This window comes from Archocentrus centrarchus, chromosome 16 (assembly GCF_007364275.1).
Source record: "Archocentrus centrarchus isolate MPI-CPG fArcCen1 chromosome 16, fArcCen1, whole genome shotgun sequence".
NCBI classification, from domain to species: Eukaryota; Metazoa; Chordata; class Actinopteri; order Cichliformes; family Cichlidae; genus Archocentrus; species Archocentrus centrarchus.
Genome location: NC_044361.1, coordinates 10,720,048 through 10,743,356, shown reverse-complemented (window position 1 = coordinate 10,743,356; position 23,309 = coordinate 10,720,048). Strand labels below are relative to the sequence as shown.

The following is a 23,309-nucleotide window of genomic DNA, read 5'->3' as shown; positions in this document are numbered from 1 at the left end:
CAACAATACCGCAACAGCCTTTTCAGGCTGAGGGGTAAAAAGCAAATGAGAATTTAAATTAAGAGATGTTTAATATAAGAATAACTCAAACCTGGCTGTTCCCAGTGTTCCTTGCTAGAAATTTGCTAGAATCATAAAAATGTAGTCTATTCAAAATGCTCTTATTTTATTCTTATGTATGAATCAATTAATTGAGTGAAACCACATTTGGTGAAACATTTGTGTGTGCGTGTGTGTGTGTGTGTATATATATATATATATATATATATATATATATACATAAACCTTCATAGCACTTCACAAACTGTTTATATTTCACTGAACAAATAAAGGAAACACAATAATGTCCAACAGCCCCACCATAGACCTTTATCCTCCTCCCATTTTAGCCCCTTTTAAAAACAGAAATAACCCACAGAACATTTCCAAGTGCTGTATCAATGCCTGACTGACAGCTCTACCTCCCTCTGGCCAGCCTACACAACACAGACCTACAATGAAGCCAGTATGAACAGAGAGCTGTCAATCACAGGAAAGCCATCCATTGGGCAATATATATGCTCATAAGCTAGAACCAAGTTCACCAGGTGTGGGCAAGTATACATCAATACACACACATACGCGTAGATACTGTAAATAAATGCACACACACACAAAAAAAAATCAAAGACAGGCTCATGCACATTAACAAACATACACACATTCACATGCAAAATGCACATAAACACACACACATATCCCTTCCAGAGTGTTGGCGCCTAGACTGCAGAAGTCATCAGGGACCTGTAAAGCATTACCCTCTGTGTGACTCGAGCCACTCCAGAAATAGCCTCTGTAATGTATTCTTACCGCCGCCGTCTCTTTTGCACAATAGTGCCCTTAATAACACACTCCATTTCTGTTGGCATAAATAAGGGCTCCATTTCCATCTTATTTCATGCAAATGAGAGCGACGGCGCCCAAACAGGTAGTGGGAGTACTGTGTGAGTGGAGTGTGGAAGTGTGTAGTCACTGAGTGTAGTGGCATGATTGGGGACGAGCGAATTCAAATGAGCGTTGGAGAGACCCCACGATGTGCCAACGACTCCCACGCCAGCCTGCCAACGGCGTGACAGACAACGTCACTTAGTCACTTATGGGCCCTGCCGCCTGCACATGGTGCCATTACAGGGGCCAACGCAAAAACCAATATTTATCCAGGCAAATGGTTCTCGAGAGAGATTATTGATGCACACACGAAAGCTACACTCCAGTAGTAGGCGCTGGTGCAACTTGATCGCATGGTATGTGATTTGCTGATTCCACTGGTTGGCAGTGTTTGAAGAGCACTGATTGGAAGATGCCATGGACTGACACAGAGTGGCACTTCTGAATTCATGTCCGTTGTAAAAGCACCATTTTTGTCCTCTATCCTGGTATTCTTGGAACTGATTATGGTTTTTGGTCAAAGCCCTGCTACTCACTGGCAGCACCCAGACATTTCTCAATACCTTCTTCTTACATGCTAAATACTTTTGCACCAAACCTCCCACTTTTAAATGTCGCACTCACGCTTTTTGTGAATTTGACTTGTAAAATGTTACAATGTCAGGCTGTTACAGAAAGCCAAAGTTTTTGAGAATGCTCCCTGGGAGTCAAAAATCCAGACTTCAGTCTGCCTCAATTGTACTTCCTCGACAAAAAGTTCATAAAACTTGTCTTCACACATTGTGACCAAAATCTATCTAGAAAGCAAACATCTTAGTAATGGTATTTGGGCAGTTATCTAAACCACTGGGGATAAATCCATAACTCTAATTCTAATAGAATCTATAGAATTACCAGCCAAATCCAACAAAAGTTTAGTCACTTCAAAATAAGACTGAAAATGTTACACTACCACTACACAAAGGTAAAGGTCATTACAGTTTCACAATCCAGAGACACAATCAACATTTCTAGCTTATCCCAGCCAAGAAAATACAACTTAAAAAGTAAACTTACATCAGCAGTGACATGTGCATATGCTTGCCGTCACACGCTTGAAACTGTGATGAACCTGTACTATGCTCACTGGTCAGTGATATAACACACTTTGCTCATACCTTTTGTCTCCTGATTCATTTTCTCTCGGGGCAGGATTGTTGCCATCTTTACTGTTACAGAATGGTTTCTCTTATTTGGGTACATTGTGTTTCTCTTACAACATCTCTGGCGTTACTTCCAACATCCGTGTTAAACTGCCATAATTCTGATTCAATACTTTTATCCTACATTTTATCCTTAACATTTGTCAGTCTATCAGATAATTCCACTTTTATCTAAACTTTGTATACACTACAGTTGTGTAGTGTTTACAGTAAGGAGGTAATTTTTTTAACTGGTGTCTGCACATGCTCTTTGTGCTTCATTTTCCTCCCACAATCCAAAGACATGTAGGTTAGATTGCCTGGAATATCAAAATTGCGAGTGGGTGTGGCTACGACCGACTGACTACATGCCCGGGGTGCAAACCGCCTCTTGCCAGGGGTCGTGTGGCCTAGACTAAAGCCCACTGCCAACATGAAAATGATGTAGTATGTATAAAGCGATAAATAGATGAATATATACAACACACCCTTATGCTGTACATAATGTAGCTTTGCCCTCTCAAAAATTAATTATATATCAGGGTTACAGCGGCTACAGACATACCACATTTCTGATGTTAGAGATTTCAATAACACACCCTGCCTGCTGCAAACCCTCTGCTGGTGGTGATTCTCTTTGCTCCATCAAAGTGAATGAAAGAACATAAGCACAGCAATTTCAGGGAGGCATTTTGCTGTTTGATAATGAGAAGGTATGACAGAAGTTACTTTTAGATAGTGGTAGATTTACTGTATGCAGCTCTGGGCCCTCATTTATATAAAAAATTGTATTTAGATTTATACTTGAACCTTGTTTTATGATCAGTTCTGATGATTTCTAAAAACAAATTATGAGCATAAAAATCCTATTTAGACAGGTTCTCAACACACTTAAACACATGAGAGCTACTCTTTCTAAATCAAATTAAACTGATGAGATCTGTCACTTGTTATTTTCCCTTCAACAGATTTCCACTTTTCTCTTGTCTTTGGATTTAAACTATGTTTTTCTAGTTCTGCACATGTAAAACTAAAAATATATATATTTTTGATCCCAAAACATGTGGTTTGGACAGTGATTTTACAAATTTATCATTTTCCCATATAATGCCAGTTACTAGTACCGTATTTTCCGGAGTATAAGTCGCACTTTTTTCATAGTTTGGCTGGGGGTGCGACCTATACTCCGGAGCGACGTATATGTGACATTTATAACACATGAACCAAAATACTCCAGCCACTTGACATTTCCGTGAACTGCAGCTTTAAGGCAGTCTTGCGTAACCTGTGGGCGCAGTGGATGATGGATGGAGAGCACAGCTTAACAGCAACTGGGAGAATGCGCCACCCAACTTTCCTGGAAGTCATTGGATGGATCAAGAAAACATGGGCTTCAGTGACAAACCATCCTGTTGGGATTCAGAAAGGCTGGAATAACTGGAACTGCAGCTGAAGACGAGTCTGACTAACGCGACACAGAAGAGGAAGCGGCGCTTCGTCTACGGAGTGTACGGAATTGTTTAGAAGTGACACCGAGGATGAAGAATTCAATGGATTAATGGTTTGGTTAACTTGATAGTATGTTCTTTATGCTATGGTTATCTGAATAACTTAATGTTACGTTAACATACCGAACAGGTGTTCGTGTGCGTCATGTAGCTGAATGTGCTACGTTAGCGTAACGTAGGCGTAACCGTGTTCGTCCTTTCTTTAATCCATTTATTTTAAACTGCCGTTCAAGATGGAATTTGTGCTCTGGGGCTCGGATTCTATCAACCCCCCCCCCCCCCCCCCCCCAAAAAAAGTGCGACTTATAGTCCAGTGCGACCTATATAGTTTTTTTCTCTTTTATGCATTTTTGGCTGGTGCGACCTATCTCCGGACGACGTATAGTCCGAAAATACGGTAGTTTACATTTAGATTTAACCTTTTTTTCAAGCTGTTTTCCATACAAAAATTGCCTTAAAAAATTATAAAGTTCAATTAAAAAAAAAATAACAATAAATTGATGTAACAAAAATTCAATTTGATCAAATCTTTTTTAACTGTTCAGATTAAAGACAAAATTTCAAGAGTTTAGAAGAATTTGCTGAAGTTTCAAGAATCTTCTCAAAATTGCAAAATTTTCAACAAAACACATCAAGAAATTTCTAGAACCTCATAGAACCCCCCCCCCCCCCCCCCCCCCAAAAAAAAAAATCTATCTAAAATCCATAAAAGCAAAGTCTGAGAGGAATATGGACATTGTCTATAGTTTTTATAATAGAAAAAGTTAGAAAATAACACTTGGCTTATCAAAGACAAAAATTGTGTTACACAGTGTGATGTGAGAGCAAGTCAGGGTTTAGTTAGAAGGAGCAGCCATGGACCAAAACAAAAAAAAGGTTTTGAGCTCAACTGGTAATTAGCAGATAGACCAAGCTACAACCTCTGGGGTGGAAAAATGAAGCCAACACATACAGTACCAGTCAAAAGTTTGGACACAATTATGGTTAAGTGTGTCCACACTTTTGACTGGTACTGTAAATGCCAAAAGCTGTGATTCCTCTAACTGCCACTGAAGGCTTCCTCCAAAAGTAAAGTTAAAATCCCTAACTTCAGAGAAAATCATGTTTACAAACATTTTGAGCCATATGCATAGTTTCTTCACTGTCATTAGGGGTGGTGAATTATATATTATATTTTATTAGTGATTTACTTAGCATTAATTAGCAGATATCTGTATGCTGGACCATAAAGTTATGGATGCAGATTGCTAACCAAGCTAGTTAATGGTTACTGGTAACTTAGCACCCCCCCCACTGAAATCTGGTCACTTCTGGCTCCAAGAAAAAGCCTAATATGATGGCAGCCAAAATGCAAATGTTGAGGTTTCAAAATGCAGCCAAAAAACACTGTATATAAAAGATGACTACAGCCATCTTTTGTATACAGTCCATGGTTTATACAAGTAAAAGCCCACACAGCAGCTGCTGCAGGTAGGTACTGCAGTGGGAACAGCTTAGAACATGTGTGCAAAATGTAAATTCCCACAATCCCTGGCAGTCTAGATGTCTCTGAAAGAAATATTTTAAACATCAAACTAAGGTTTATGAATAAATATTTAAGCAGGGTTTTTAGCTTAGGTCAAACTTGAGGCCAATATTTGTTCTAAAATCATGGAGCCCTGTTCATGGAAGACACATAAATAAGGTTGTAGTGGCAACAGCAGGTAAAATCTTGGGGCGAACAAGACTGATCACTACCTTACTTGACTTAACACCGCATCGCATATACACACTGTGTATGATCTAAGGTATTGCAACTGAAATCATCTTTTTTTTCTCTCTCTCTCTCTCTCTAATGCCAGCAGCAATGCCAGCGGCAGCAGCTGGTTATTGATGATGCTGATTATTTGTGATAATTCACTCAAATTCCCTTGTGAGTCTGGTTAAAGTCAGCCACCAATATTTGCTGCCATTCAGGCCAACTCAAGGTTATTTCACAATCCAAAAGTTATGTGACTGTGTGACGCACTTGTGATCTCAGAAAATCAAACCAAAACCTTATTTCATTTTTAAGAAGTACAAAAAACAGCCCAAAATGCCAGCGGCATCGCCAGTGGCAACAACTGATTCCTAAAGAAGGCTGTGTTGCATTGACTTTTGTTACGTCATACTGAGCTACAGAATGACTTTGTGGAGGACATACTGATGTGAAGTGCTGTAAACCTTAAATTTCCCTTTTCTAATAGAGTTTGTCTGCATTTTCGGGCCTTTACTTTGTGCTTCCCAGTAATAACTCATCAGTTGAGCAGTGTAGGCGGTTTTCTGACAGCTTTTTCCTTGGGCTTTATTTTGCTGATAAAGTTCAAGTTTCTCTTGAGTTTCTTTTTCTATCCCAGTCGCTGCAGTTTTAAACACAACCGCATCAGAAGACATGCAAGCATCGCATCCTGTGCAAAAGAAATACTCATCATCAGATGTTTAACTAGTCAAATAAACCAACACAATCAACTGTAATTGCATTTTAAGATTAATACTTGGTGGAATTAAAGGTGATCATGATTACGTAACCCATTTTGGAAACACAGTCCCAAAAAAGGAGTTGGTAAAATCAGAGGATGCAGAAGGTAGAGCTGGAGAGGAGAAAAGGTTTACAAGAGTTGATGATGGTCAGATAAAACAGCTCCACACTCACACGCTTCAAGGAAAGGTTAATGTCTCTTTCTCAATTTCTTCATCGCTCCCTCCCTTGCTTTCCCAGCTGAGGTCTGTGTGACTTACAGCAGGTCCAGACTGCATTAGATTAAATCATAAATTACTCACCCACCCCCATATCTGCATCCCCCCCCCACCTCCCTATCTCACTCTTTCCCCTTTCCATCCTCTCCCTATCTCAATCTCGCTCTCCCTTTATTCTCCTATATTCCATTCCCCATGTATTTCTCCTGCTCCCCCACTATTATTTCTCCCCAGCTCTAATCATTATTTTCTTTTCTTCACCCTTTCTTTTCTTCACTTCATTTCTCTCATACTCCCTGTACTCTACAATACAAATGCTGTTCCGTTAGAGGATTGCTACACTGGCTTTGGACAGCGAGGCATATGGGTGAATGTTTGCTAGCACCCCATGTACTGTACAGACTTCTCCCTATATTTTAGCAAATATCTGATCACTTTAATTTAATATAATATACAGTAGCATCACCAATTAGATCAGTTTTTTAACAATATAGAAGCAATATCAGCTGCTGGTCCTACAGATATACAGCTCGCCAGGGTGATGCATGTGTGTGTTTTTTTACACACTATGTTGCCAAAAGTATTCGCTCACTCATCCAAATCACTGAATTCAGCTGTTCCAATGAATATGAAATAATCAATATTCCACAGTCAGCTGTTAGAGGTATTATAACAACAGCCATGAAGTGGTAGGCCATGTAAAATCACCAAGCAGGGTCAGTGGATGCTGAGGTGCATAGTGCACAGAGGTCGCCAACTTTCTGCAGACCTCCAAACTTCATGTGGCCTTCAGATTAGCTCAAGAACAGTGTGTAGAGAGCTTCATGGAATGATTTTCCATGGCAGTGCAGCTGCATCCAAGCCTTATATCACCAAGCACGTGTAAAGCACAGCGCCACTGGACTCTGGAGCAGTGGAGACATGTTCTCTGGAGGGATGAATCACGCTTCTCCATCTGGAGATCCAGACTCATCCAGACTCAATGGACGAGTCTGGGTTTGGCGGTTGCCAGGAGAACGGTACTTGTCTGACTGCATCAGTGTCCAACATCAGTGTCTGACCTCACAAATGTGCTTCTGGAAGAATGGTCAAAAATTCCCATAAACACTCCTAAACCTTGTGGAAAGACTTCCCAGAAGAGTTGAAGCTTTTATAGCTGCAAAGGGTGGGCTGACATCATATTAAACCCTATGGATTAAGAATGGGATGTCACTCAAGTTCATATGCATGTGAAGGCAGATGAGTGAATACTTTTGGCAATATAGTGTATGTTTACAGAGACTGATATCAAAACAGAATAGGCGTTTTTTTTTTTTTTTCCCAATCATTTCTTCCTTCTCATCTGTGTTGGTCATTCATGCAGAGAGTAACGTTACATTCTGGTGCCCTTACTTCACCATCCAGACATTTACCCAGTGCTGTGCTACAGAATGGGACAAACAATAACTATGCTACTTTTTGAAGTGGCAGCTACTTCCTAATGCAACGTTTCAAACAGCTGAACAATTATCATCAAATTCACAAACTGTTTCTGTGCAGTTTCACATACAGTTTGAACTGGTAGCTAACAGGAGTGGCACCAAGTGTAGTCTTACTCTGCTTCAAGGTTTAATGTGGTGTGTGTTCAGAGATGCTCTTTTGCATACCTCGGTTGTAATAAGTGGTTATTTGAGTTACCGTTGCCTGACTATCAGCTCAAAACAGTATGGCCATTCCCCTCTGACATTAATGAGGCATTTTCACCTAGAGAACTGCTGCTCACTGGACAGTGTCTCTTTTTTGGATCATTCCCTTTAAAGCCTGAAGATGGTTGTGTGGGAAAAACTCAGTAGATCAGCAGTTTCTGAAATACTCAGACCAACCTAGCATCAACAACCATGCCGCATTCAATTACCTTTCTTCCCCATTCTGATGCTCAGTTTGAACATCAGCAGTTTGTCAAATAGCAGTTGAACAGTTGTACCTAATAAAGCATTTGGTGAGGGTATTTGGACTGATGCAGGGCAGGCTGTGGGATCCATTGTCACTGTTAGATTATTATAAAGAAAGGTATCATCAATTAGACTTCAAGCTGGTGATGTTCTTTACCACTTGACAAATTCTACTTTATACTAGTTAGGAGCTGGAAAGCAGCCATGATAGCTCATGTTAACAACATAAAAACAAATCTACAAAGAGCAGTAAACCTCAGAGCCAGTAGCAGCATGGGTCAGCTGATCGCAGCTCGTCAGGTAAAACAAATGTACAGTGTGGGTTAATTTGGGAGTTATTTTAAAGGTTAATAATTTGTCCCTGCTACATCATCAGACTAACTCTTAAGATCCCTCCCACCTGCCAAATCCCGCTTTAACCCTTCCTCATTACTATATCATCACATGCATACTCATGGCTGGGACCACAACTATCTTTAAACTCTTTTTTTTTTTTTTTAATAATTTACATTTATTCAGTATTCTTGTTTCTTTGCAATGAAAATGTGTTTCTACCTGCAGGTTTCTTCCTTATTTCCTTTGCATTCTCATTTTGTTAATGCAAATTTGTCCCCAAGTGCACACAATAACACATCCAATTATGGTGACTGAGACCTCTGTGAAGCTCTACACACTATCTGATGCTGTTTATGGACTTAGAGGAACAGAGGCATGTTAGAAGCTCAACAGAGCATTGGTGGGATAAGAGCATAGTTAAAGGAAAACAAACAAAAAAACAATAATAAATAGCCCTTCCATTCAACCCCCACACATCTTGCGCTCCTGCTCCACTGGAGAAAAAAAGGAATAAAATAGAGTGACCCTGCCACTAGCAACTCTCTTTTCCCCCCACTGCTCTCTTCTTCCTCCCCCTTGCCGTGTGAAATCAAATTTCCATGTGGCTCCCGTATCTGTTGCACAGCGAGGTGATTTATCAGGGATGCAAAGAGCATGCAGAAACAATCTTTATTACATCCATTTCCTGCTTGTCAGCCGGGATCATGTTGGCTGTTCATTAAAGGCGCGGCGCAGGTGAGGAGAATGCATCCCGATGCCTTGATAGATTGTCTGCTCCCCTGTGGTGACAGCAGCTGGATGGATTGAACAGCGGGGGGCGAGGAGGGAGGAAAAAAGCGCTGACTCCGTCGCTCCCCCTGTCAGACACACTTTTACATGGCCGGCCAGTGTCATTTCTACCAAACTGCCCTACAGACACGGATGCACAAACAGGCTTATGACACTCTTTGAACTTAAGCCAGGAGAACGCCCTAATGCATGAATGCGTGCATACAAGTATTTATAGACAGTGACGCAAAGACACTGAGACATGCATTGTAAAAATGAAGTTTGCCTTGTTATACAGCGCAGTCCTTGGCTCTCTGTGTTGAAAACATCAGCCCGTAAGGGAGACTTGAAAAAAGACAGTTAATTACACCTTTCAAAACTACAAACACTGTAGTCACAGCAGTTTAAAACAATATAATATACATTAATAGATTAATTTTAAAATAAATATGCTCCCACAGGTAGTTCTGTGTTGCCTCGCAACCACTTTGTTTAAATACTTTCAGGAGTTTATTGCTTTGTGTAAAAACAATTGTGTTCTCATCCTGTACACAGCACTGGGTGCATCTGTGATGGCTCGTGCACCGTGAATGTGCCGGTTTAATTTATACTATAAACAGTAAATTCTGATACTAAGAAATATGTTTCAAGTACGACATAAGTACAAACTTACGGCGCACTGGTATGTGACCAGTTTACCACATACAGACCAAGTGATCAACAAGTACTAAAGTATTATCAATATTAAGTAACAGAATACTCCTATATTTGCTTTCACCTTTTTTATTTGGCACTGCAAGACGTGGATGATTAATGTAGGGCTTCTTACAGGAAAGCTGTTAGGTCTGGCAGCTACGAACGGCCCAGTGATGGTCTTGGTGCGGTGATGGTGGTTAGGAGATAGCTTTAACATAGCACATGGTTAACACACTATCCCACTGCCATAATGCATGCTGTGCAGCACAGGCAGATCAGCGGAAATGCGTAGGAGCAGCTCTCTCACTGCTTCTGCTCTGCAGATAAGAGGAGAGAAAGAAATACACCCGGGAGTATATTTCCCTACTTCCAACATGAAGAGAAAGTAACAGCTTTATGCTAACAGCAAAGCTCTGTACTTACTTTTGTTAATATTTATTGATAACACATCTGGATTTATGTCTGCTAAGCAACTAACTGGCTCAACTAATATCAGCTCATAACATTTAACGGGATGTTTTTTACTTTTATTTTTTTCTTCTTTTTAGTTCTAAATATTCCAGCTATTTTATATGTATAAAATATAAAGGACTAGTCTCATTTGGTAGTTTAATGGTTTAATAGTTGTAGTTGTTTCCCCAAATATGTACAGAGACACCATCCAGCACACAAAATCCAAATCATGCTAAACTGCACAGTTGAGTACTGAAAACATAAACGTCAGTTTAGATAATGAAAACATTATCCAAATGACTTGTAAGAGGTGCATTTTTTTTTTTTTGTAAGGCTGACCTACTCATACTTAAGTGACATGAACAGACTGTATATTCAGTAGTACTCACACTGTGTGAACCCACTTTACAGTGTCAATCAGCCAAAAATACAGCTCTACCTCTTAGAATGGCAACGTAAGCCTTCATAATCAGCCATAAAATCTTTTATCACACCTCCTACATCAACTGATAAATGCATGCAGGATGACAACATAAATACAGCTCTGCATCTATATGAGGCTTACATTAACTCCTCGGGGTGCTGCTTTTCGAGGTGGAACTATAAAATTCTACCTTTATCTTACTGTGGTCTCTTCTGAAGACATTAAAAAAAAAAAAAAAAGAAATTGCACAGTGTCTCCATCTGCTCCAGAGTGCAGTTAGGCTCAAATTGATGTTTACAAAAGAAGAAAGCAGATTCAAAAGGTTTTCTTTCCATGCTCTTCGCAAATCAGTGCGACATGAAACGGTCCAGCATTACTGAATTCACTGCTCCTTGAATAATCTTTGGTACTGTTCAGTTTTCTCTAAGTTCTTGTGATTTTCCCTTCTTCGCCCATCCATCTATTACTCTATTTCATCCCCCAGTCTAATTTGTATTGTGTCTCCCTGTATACCAACGGCATGTAATGACAATGGCGTAAGCACCGTTCGATATGGGACTGCTTTTGGGCTCCTTGGCCATGAGGGACAGAGGCCAGAGTTGATAGCTGGGTGACAGGGACATTGTAGTAGAGTGGCGGGGCAAGGTGGGTGGGGGGTGGATGTAATTTCTCTGATGACTCTTTATCCTTAACCCACTCACTGGTCATAATGTGTTGATGACAGGCTAATGAGCACTGTTTATGTTGAAGTACACAGTATGTGACAGCTGTCTTTTATTCCTGCTGTAAAAGTGTCCAAGAGACTCATTAATCAAACTATACATAGTTCTTTATGTGAACTTTGAGGACGCGTCCATACAAACAAGATAACTCATATTTACCAATGATGCATAGTTGCACCTTTAGAAAAATATCCCACCTATTTTACACTGTGGATCCAGAATTTTATATATGGTCAACTCATCCAGCTGAAATTTCCAGTAGCTTTAATACAGAGTGCTGCTGCGGACAAATGGAGTAAGCGAGAGATAAACATGGACAACATGACAAACAGGGGGGTCTAAAATACAGGAGGGGACACGTAAGAAGAGTAATCAGAAGGATGCTGGTTCAACATACTGTGTCTGTGTGTGACAGATAAAAGTGCAGAATGCATAGAATTATGCATGTGTCCAAAAGTCCATTGAGGAGTTTCACCTATGACTACCTGCCTAACATTAGCTGTTTGCATCTTCACAGATTGTATGTGTTGCACTCAAAAATGTGAATACACTAAGTTGTCCTTATTATCTTATAGCTTTTCAAGGATCATGCCACTCTCCGTGACGACAGCTATAAAAGCAAGTTGATGAAAATATAACTAATGGTGCAATCTTGAGGGAACAGTAAACAGTTGAGTCCAAACAAGTACAAACTCAAGGTGGCATTGTGAGTGCGATTCATCAGTTTTAGAAGACAAGCCTCAGATGCCAATTACATTACCTTTAAAACAGAGGGACTGCACTGGAGGATAGCTATAGAGGAGGACAACAGCGGAGGAGGGGGAGGTAGGATGCTTTCACTCAAAGAAAAATAATTTATTTCATTGTGATATGAAAATCAATGACATCGATTGAAAGGTGGCTAAAGGTGAGCGTGCACATGATCCTTCAGCTGTGAGAGGCAGAATGTCCAAGAGGAAGGGAAAGAAAGAGAGAGACAAAGAAAAAAGGAGGAGGAGAAGAAAAAAGGTGGCCAGAGGAAAAAGTCACCTCCTAGTTAACAAAGAGGAAAAAGGGAAGAGGAAAAGAAAGAAGGAGAGAGAGAGAGACAGCAAAAGGAAAAAGAGTGGGGCTCTTGCCCAGCGGAATCAATACAGAGAGGTGGAGCAGAGTACAATAGCCTCAGAGGAGAAGAGATTCAGTGGTGCAAGTCTAATACTCTCTGTCTCTCTCTCACACACACACACACACACACACACACAAACTCGCCCCTCTCTGAATCCTTTTTGCTCTTGCTTTCTCCTGACATTTCCCTCTATATCCTTCCTCTATTTAATTTCTTTCTCTCTCACTTTCTTGCTCATTCTGAATCCACCCTGTGCCACCCATACCCACACACACACACACACACACACACACACACACACACACACACACACACACACACCCACAAACACACACAGTCTGTATGCAGAGGGATGCAGAGCAGAGTGAAGACCTTCTGTCCAAAGTGGCTCACCACAACAGAAGCATCTTTTCCTGAAACCAGACATCGAAGTCAAGAACTGACATCCTTGCATGCATACCAGTGAACAAACACACAGATATTTTTTTTCTTAGAACCCTGTCAGTTTCACACAGACTGCAGAGTCAGGGGCACTTGAATGCAACAACAACAACAAAAAAAGTGAAGACTTTAACACACACATACAAAACACCACACTTCGACAACTACTCCAGCTCTATCAGCACTTGAGACTAGTGAGGCTTCAATTAGTTCTTGATGAATGAGCCCATAAGATGCCGCTCTCTCATTTCCCTTGTTGCCAGATATCCAAGCAATCAGAGAGAAATGAATTCTCATTGTGGCGTGACTGAGACGAAGATGACGGTGGTAGGGCGATGGTGGCGGTGCGGGGGAGGGCACTAACATAAATCATTCACCCTCTCCACTCAGGGCCAGAGTTGAGCTTCATCACACCAAACCTACGACAATCTAACATTTTTTATTTTCGACTGCACACAGCACACCTTGTCGAGCTATTGAACAGAAACAGTGCATTATGCAAGTTTCTAATAAATACATTTATGTACATCATTTCTTTATTTATTTTAAATGTAAGTTTGTTTCTGGTCTACTTGTGTCAAGCAGAAACAATGCATGGTTAAAATGAAACTACCAGCTCACTCGCATTTCTAATTATGTCTCTCAGTTTTTGTTGAATGCCAGCAAACTCCCAATGTGTCTATTTTATTTAATATCTGAGACTTACCTATTTAAAAGACCTGAGCAGTCCTGGGGAAAAAAGTCTGTGTGAGCATGTGTGTTGCAGTAAAGTCAGACTCACCATCATCGATGATGCTGACCACTACTCCATTACCAGTAACGTTGTTCCTCCAAACTGGCATCACATTCAGGTCCAACCCACTGTTGTACTCACCCTGTGCAAACTACACACACACACACACACACACACACACACACACACACACACACACACACACACACACACACAATATTATTAAAGTGTTATGATCACAAAAAAGTATAATTTTATTATACTTTTTTCCAAGTCTGTTTGGAGGGATGCTCATGTCTTCACAAAGCCTCGCTAAGTATATTTCCTGGCGGACACCGTAAATAAACTGTAACACTGGCATAAATCATATATCAACTGCAATCATCCTTTTTTGCATGTTCATTACAGGGGGCCATCTGTGCCACTGCCAGCGATGGTGTGCTCTTTACAGGTAACAAAATATGAAGACTTCACTGCACATTACTGTTATTACTGCACAGTATGTGATATATATTAGCTGCTGAATCTGTGCTACATGTGCATTAATGGAAATATTTACTTCAGTCACTAGGTTATGTCTACTTGTGAGAGAACATGTGCACATCCAGCGATACTTTCAGAAACCACATGTACGTTCTGAGTGGCCATCAGAAGCCGAAGGAGTTCACGGACGAGTCACACAGACAGGTCTTTCATCCTTGCACTTCAAACCACATAAAACACCCACACACACAAATATACATAAATCCTCACACTGCCGCTCAGAAACCCTACCACGTGACGCAAAAGAACCATCTTGGCAGCTCCCATGAGCCCTAATGGCCCCATACACTACATAGGCACATTCCCTTGATAGCTTAAAGTGAAGCTTGTTGCATCTCCATGCAAACGCATTCGTACAGGCACACAAACCATAAAGGTAGTGACAAAAGGTAGCACACAAACTGTCTCACCAAAAATGTCAGCAGCTTCCCAGAACTCCCCTGCCCACACACACACACACACACACACACACACACACACAAAGCCAATCTGATATTCAAAGTGAGTTTTTCAAGAGGCTTCAACTCTGTTGTTGTTATCATGATGAAGAGAGAGAGGGAGAGAACAAGGGGGAGAGAACGCACAATGGAAAAAATGGTTTCCGAGGTGTGTGTGTGTGTGTGTGTGTGCGTGTGTTTAGGGGGCTGCATCTGGGGAGCAGCAATGCTTTGTTGTGTGTGCGAATAAAGCTGATGAATGGAGGCAGCTAGCAGGCTAACGTCCACCAGAGCACGAGGACCGGCCCAGGGGAAAATACACACACAACCAAAGGTACACTAGAACACATATGTGCAAAAAAAAAACAAAAAAAACACACCTTTGTGAACTTGGATATAAGCCCACAGAGAGTTATTTTGAACACTGATTCACTTCACACACACAGTCATGAAGTGATCACCAACCACACACACACGCATACCGAATCGTGCACAGAATCATGATCATTCTCTGAAGCACTGGAATATACCTATCATGTTTCTCTACTATATGAGCAGTTTGGCACACGCTCGCACAAATACACACATTATCAAAGACATATATATATACCTTTGGAGCTGTGAAAAGTTCATGCAGCAACAGAAAACAACAGCTGCACTTTTTCTGTGCAGAAGACACATATGTAAACAGAGTGATAACAAAACAATCTCTTGCTTCCCTGCCTTTATCTCAGCTGCCCCTCAGCAAAAGCACACAAATACACACACTCTCTCTCTCTCTCTCTCTCTCACACACACATACATTATACACAGTAGGCACGTTCAAGATGCTGCATGGATTTCAGCAGCTTTGAACAAGCTCCTTAGGAGGGGTTGAGCTCAGGCTTGGAAAAGGGTACAATAGCTCCACTTGCCTTGCGTGCGTATACAAGGGTACATCCCATCAAGTGCAGCTTTTAGCGAACATACACACCAGTCTTGCCTACACACACAAATATATATTTGTCTGGTCCTGGCAGGCTACCCACCCTGAGCAGATTACTGACCCTCAATCAATATCTATGTCCACCAGAGGCTGATTAAACACAGCAGAACAAAAGCAGGAGAGGAGGGCGCGTGAGCAGGAGAGAGAGGGAGAGCCAGACAGAGAGCCATGTCCTCAACTTTAAAAAGGCCTCTCATTTTTCTTGATTAATGAATGATTGATAATTATGTTCTATTTTTCAGTTTATGCAATCATTCCATAAAGTTAATGTTAATCCGTTTAGTGTCATACTGCATGCGCCAACACATGAATCACACTGCGTTTCATAAACAATCTTGTCAATAAACTTTCTAAATCGAGAGCGGTGACTATTTGCGGCAAATCACGCTCATAAAAAAAGATGCTCTGTCAGATTTTTCTCTCACCTCTGCTTCATATTCCCCCACCACCTCTCCTCACTTCCTCTGTTTCTGTCTCCACCTCCCTCCACCCCCATCCTGACTCTCACCCCTCCATCTTGCCCCAAGAGCTGAGGTGTCAATCACTCTGCTGCCGGTTGCTGTGGTGAATCTCTGACCCCGCCCCTTCTCCTCCTCGCGCTGCCAAATTACGCCCTCACATGTCAGTCAAGAACATCCGCCCTGATGATTGGCTGAGCCCTGCTGCCCTGTTATGTGAGGGCATATGGAAATACTACAGAGATTTATTATTAATACAAGATAAATTGCTTTGTTGACTACACTTTGGTAAGAATAAAATAATTCTTAAAACCTATCAAGGATTTGCAGACAAGTAAGGTGCATTATGTAACCAGTCATGTAAATACAAACATAATTAAAGGAAAAAACAGGGACAGTTTCTCATTAAGCAGCCTTCTTACCCAGCTGTTTACTGAGCTTTAATATTCTTCTTAGTACCAACCAAATGTGTCAGGAGGGGGACTCAAAGCTGCTAAGCACCAAAAGCTAAACAAGCTGCACTCATTTCTACTCATTTTCTGACAGTTTCTGAAATAAACTAAAACTTATATTTAATCAGAATTCTTGTTCATTGTGTGTGTTTTTAAACAAACTTAACAACAGCTTATGCAGACACACACAGAGATGACCATGATGAGATAATGACCAGTGTTAACGTTCGTTCGACAAACATTTCTAAAGACAGTTACATTCGTTTGCATCATAAGATTTAGGACCAAGGTAACTATATACCAATATATACATATATGCAAGTATCAGGTGATGTTCGCCTGGGGGATTTCTTTTGTCCCCCTTGTACAACTATTTTGTGCAAAAAAGAAAACTAGTATATACATCCTGAAACTTAATTTCTGATCAAAGTGCTGATGTGTGACTTTTTACTACTTGAAGTCTAAATCTAAATATTTTTTTGGAATAAAAGGCTGTAGCTGCAGCTATTAAATAATCCACAATTGCATATTTTATGCTGTTGCTTTGCTCCTTTAGGTCTTCTCAAAGATAGTGTACACGTATCAGCCAAACAGGGCGAACACGACTCTGCAGAATGGATGAGCACGTCTTGTTGTTGCGGCCCGGTTGTGTGTCGGTGTTGCTCCGAGCCTCATCAATCCCCGACATCTGTCTCAGTTCAACATGGACAACCCTCTTCACCTCCTCTCTCGCCTGCTCTTTCCTTCTCCACAATCTCCCCATCTCTCTATCGGCTGTCTCACTCTCCGGTCACACATGAAAGCCTGCCTGACTTATGCCTGTCAGAGGAACATCCTTCAACATGAAGACGAGAAAAGAGGAGAGGGGGGGGACTTCCGGATAAGACCAATGAACACATACAAAAACACTCACACACACACACACACACACACACACACACACATAAATACACCCACCAGTTCCCACTGCATGGGCCAGAGTGGGTCATTGAAGGTGAGGGATTGGTCACTCGTATTCTCCTCAGGCTGCCTGTCAGTTGCAGATTCTTTCCTGTGGGGACCTGAAAGCACACAGAACTATCATGTGTATATGTGTGCATGTAGTTTTTCTTTCCTTGCCTTGAACTCTGACTTCAGGACGTCCCTGAATCCCAACCAATGGCGAAAGGCCTCCCAGATCTCCCTTCTCTCCACTGAGGTGGAATACTGCTGGCAGATTACCATATCATTAGCATATAATTAGCATCTCATTACTGCAGAACAGCTTGGCTTGCTGTCTGCAGAAGTGCCATCAGCCCATCAAGGCCTGCACCTTTCTCTCCCTACATTTAATGTTACACTGACTGCCACTCTTTTTCACCCATGTACAGCACTCCCTCTCAATGCCCGTCACCGTCTTCCCACTTTTGTTTGATAATTTCTTGAACTGCCAAATTAATTGATATCACACTAGCCTCTTCTGGAAGTGACTGCAATAAAACATCCCACACAAGCATGTATAAATATATTTCGAGCATTATTATTAATAGGAGGTGATTTGATTCCAAACCAATTTTAATTTGGAGCACAACTTTCTTCGGTTGAGTAATCCTGTGAATCAAATAATTACAGATGCTTCACATTAATAGGCTGTGATTAGGGACCATGTCTTACCACATGTAAAACATAAATTTAAAATCAGCCTCTGGACATAGAACCTGTGTGCAGAGTGTTGTCAGTATGGCTTACACATACAACAGTGGAGAACCAGAAGAGCAGTCCAGGCCCTATTTTAACTAGCATGTAATGTAACTTTCTGTATTGATGGGGCCTTTCAGATGTATAAGTTGCAAATATCATAAACCCAGATGCACCCTGATACCATCAAACATGCAGACTTTTTTGTGCTGATAACAAGTTGGATGGTCCCTCTCCTCTTTGGTCCGGAGGGTGTAGCATCTTTTTGTTTTCCAAAAAGAATTTCCGATTTCAATTTGCCGGACCACAGAACAGTTTTCCACTTTGCCTCTGTCCATTTTAAACGAGCTTTGGCCCAGAGAATACAGCAGCATTTCTAGAACATGTTGACATACAGTTCGGTTTCATCTTTGCATGATAGCGCTTTAGCCTGCATTTGTGGAAGAACTCCTGAGCCCATGCAGTGATTTCCATGACAGAATCACGCCTGTTTTTAATGCAGTGCTGCCTGAAGGTCACAGGCATCCAGTATTGATTTGTCCCTTGCACACAGAGATTTCTCCAGAATATTTGTTATAAGGAAAGTTTATATAGATTAATGCCAGTAAATCTAGCTGCCAACATAATGGTGTAACCTTACAGTATGAAGGTTACATACTGTAAGGTTCAAATTAAACAGAATATTATCCCCAAAAATATTTCCTCCATCGTCTATGCTCAGATCTACATAGACCTGAGAGGTTGTACACCTGACGTGAGAACTTACAGAATAAAAATCTGAACCTATATGTTCAAATTTTCTTCAGTCCTCAAACTGTGAAGCACATGATGCAGCTGCACTTTGCTGGAAAATGACCGGAGGGCTGTAATTTTCTTTAACGTTCAAATTTTCATTATACGATCATTTGAAAAGAATAAGTCCATCCCACTGAAACTGCGGGCTTTTTGGACGTATTTGGACAAGTAAAAATTTGATCCACTTTGAAACGGTGCCCAGAGATGAGGAGATAATTAAAAGGAAAATATCAAAAGTTGCAATTTTCTTCTGTGAAAAGTGTAATCCCATCCTTCGATTCAGAAGCTAGTATGTCAACCTTTTAGCACAGAAACAAAAAATCTTGTAGGCGTTTTGTTCAATTATATCCACCAGCCTCCGACGACTTGTTAAAAATTTTGACCCTTCTTCCACGCAAAATTCCTTATACTGCCAGTTTTAAATCCCACCACCACGCCTTTGTGGATTTGCTTGTTTAGGGTCATCCCATTGAAAGTCCCACTTCCAGTTCAGACAAATAACCTCACAGTTATCTTTCAGCTCTTTGATATGATGCAGAATTCATAATCACTGGCTGTAAACTGTGCAGTGGCATCAAAACCACCCCAAAACATAACATTTCCACACAGTTAATATGAGGTTTTTCTCCTGAAAATGTGCCTTTGGTCTGATCCAAACAGGTCAACTGATGCTGTGGCCAAACAACTCCATCTTTGGTTTGTCACATTATTCCAAAATCCCTGGTCTTTCTCTTTATGGTCACTGACGAAGTGCAGCTATGCACTATTAAACATTGTCAGGCCAAATTAGTGTAATCTCTTTCTGACTGTACAAACATGCACTTTCACACCACATCTTCCTCCATCTCACCCTATCCCAGCATCCTGCTGTCGCACCAACCCTCTACATGTCATCCTTCACAACATCCATGAACCTCCTCTGTGGTCTTCGTCTTTTCCTCCTGCCTCACAGGATTCTTTTTATAGATTCTTTTTAAAATCCCTTGCCAGACTCATAGACGTCCTTATCTTATTTTCTGGAGGCTCTTCAGATCTTGATGGTTCAACACACTTCAGTAGCAATGAGAATACCAGACACTAGACGCGAGAGGTTTAAATAACACACGTTCCACTGTCTCTCCCTAAGGAGGCTCTAATAATTGGTGCCTATCTGGATAACCTGATTCTAAAGCTATAAATGTTTAAGTGTTTTTAATATCGAGATACACAAATTTTTTCCACACAACTGATGCGTTTTTGTTTATTTATTTCTTAACATATATTTGACTATATTTGACAGTAGCTCCATACTGTAGTGGCATACAGTTGCCTAATAAGCGAAAGACCCCCAGTTTGTCTCTGGGAAGAGAAGCAAACCCCTTTGAGGTTGTGTCAGGAAGGGCATCTGGTGTAAAAACCTGCCAAACCAAATATGTGGAGCTACCTGCTGTGGAGACCCCTTGTGAATAAAGGAGCAGCTAGAAGTAGCTGTATTTGACAACACAGCGACAATAGTGTGTGAGTATATTATCGTCTTCTGATGTTTAGGCAGTCTTTCTAAGAGGATTTGATGTTTGTCCAAATGTGTCAAACAGGTTGTGTAGATATTAAACACGCCATGTACAGTAAAGCCCAATGACACATAGAGTGGATTTTAGCTCAAACAGTCAAGATGTCTTTGAAGTGTCAACTTTCAGGTTTAATTCAAGAGGTTTAATAAAGAATTGCATTAATTGTTTAGGATGACCGAGATGCTGCTTCATGACCAGGCGAGGTCTGTTCCCTTCTTATTCCATGACAACTTTAAAAGAATGAATGTCCATTTCGTAACTGTTCACTGGAACTCTCGATGTGAGGTTCAAGAGATGTCAACGAAAGTTAAGGAAGTAATCATGAGGCTGAAAAAAAGCAAAATAAACTAAACAAGGAATTGACTGACCAACTCAGCAGCATCAAAATGCATGAAAGACCACAGAAGATAACTAAATGATGAATTATGATTAAGGAAAAACAACTTCACAACATCTAACCAAGTCGAGAACACTCTCCAGGAGGCGGATGTATCACTATCAAAGTCGCCTTCATGAATGGAAATACAGAAGGTTTACAACAAACCACTCACGATCAGAAAGGCTAGATTAGATTTTGCCAGAAAACATCTAAAAGAGCCTGAATGGTTTTGGGCAGATAAACCAAATGAACTTGTATCATAGTGATGGGAAGAGAAAATTATGGAGAGGGAGAAGAACAGCTCATCATCTGATGCACACCAGGGCTACAGCCTCTGCTCAGAATTGGTCAGACAGTGTTTCACAATGAAAACGGACCCAAAGAATACGGCAAAACCGACACAATAATTTCTTCAATGGCACTGATGTCAAAATAGCATATTTTTCAGTTACTGGAGACAAAACAGAAGGCATTAAGGCCCACAATTAACAGTTCCCGCAAATGTTTTGTTAAAGTTTAAAATCAGCATCTTGATTGTTTGAAATCCATTTTGGTGGCATACAGAATCAAAATAATAAAACTGCATCATCGTCTAAATACTTGTGGAATTCTGTGTGCATTAAAACAATGGAGCGCTGACAGTTATATAGCTTTCTTTCTTTCTTTCTGACCATGTTTTACATTTTTCCACTATGAATCATTAACAGTGGAAACCCTGTTCAACATGTCTCCTACCTTCTTTCTTAGTGTTTCATGCTGTATAGAACCCAAACCATAAATTCAGATTATTATTGCTATTTGTATTCTGTGCTTGAATAGAGTTTAGGATGCCATAATGAGGTTTTTCCACGCTGCCAAGTAACAGTGTTTGGCATGCTCAGATTTGAGATACTTAATTCTGGCACACTTAAATGAACACTGGCAGCTTGAATCCAAAAATACTTGCAAGAAACATTAGACTTGAAAAGTTCACACTGGCCAAAGAGTGCATTCTCTTTCTTTATTTCTCCATCCTTTATGTAAATAAACACACAGCTGCAGCGTGCATCCACCACATCCTGGCTGTTTCATCTTTTTTATAGATTTTGTATCATTTGTCAGAGCAGAGGCTGAGTGAGACTGTGAGGATGGTAATACACAAGAACAGAGAAGAAAGAGAGAGAGCACTGCAGCAAGACGTGAGCCAGCACATTCTTCTGCAAACACAGCCACCATTTCCTATCACTCACACACACACACACACACACACACACACACACACGTGCGCGCACACACACACACACACACACACACACACACACACACACACACACACACACACACACACACACACACACTGTCCTAAAGGTTACAGTGATATCTGCATTTCCATCTATTCAAACACAGTAAAAAACCCATCAGAGAGAAATACACATTTAATATACCCATGATCAAAAGTACTATGCATGAACTGTACAAATACACTTTATTTTTGTAACTCTCTATATATCACAGTTTTAATACAACAGATCTGTTGTCACCTCTTGTTAGCTTTAGCATTAATTTTGGGATTCTTGTGGTTGTGGAGTTTCTGTTTCTATTTGTATTTAAACGCTCAGTTTGGATCTATTTCTCCTGTTGTCTTCCCTGCGTGCTCTCTGCCAGTTCAAGGAATTTTTGAACTTTGCCATCACCCCAAATAAAGGTTTGCATTTTATTTACATATTTATTTACTATAGCCTTTTGGCTCCAAACCCTGCAAAACATGACAACAAAAGCTAAAGTTAAAAAATGAAAAAAAAGCCTGGCTTCCGTGCGGTTCAGTGAAGTGCCAGCTCAATAATGACAGTTTTCTTTTGGAATAAGATGGCATGTCCCTTTCACTCATTTTGCTAAATTTTAGATGGACACATCCAATTGCTGTGTTTCACTTGCGTTCATTGCGTTTAACAAATGTACTCATTTGCTGTGTACTCACTGAGGGCCTGTGACTGAGAAACCTTTCTTAGTATGAAGGTAAAATTTGGCAGACTTTCATTATTTAATTGTACTAAACTCAGTTGATTCTGAGAGGCTCAGGCACAGGATGACCCACATGTATTTTAAAAGAATTG

General features: G+C 40.7%; 1 protein-coding gene across 1 annotated transcript in view; it reads right to left on the bottom strand.

The window, feature by feature from the left end:
* The window catches only part of LOC115793983 (furin-like protease kpc-1), a 194,762-nt gene that overhangs the window by 140,580 nt on the left and 30,873 nt on the right, over positions 1-23,309 (bottom strand). Inside the window, 2 exon segments of the mRNA XM_030749204.1 lie at positions 13,989-14,091; positions 17,773-17,876. Of these exon segments, the coding sequence (XP_030605064.1) occupies positions 13,989-14,091; positions 17,773-17,876 (207 nt within the window).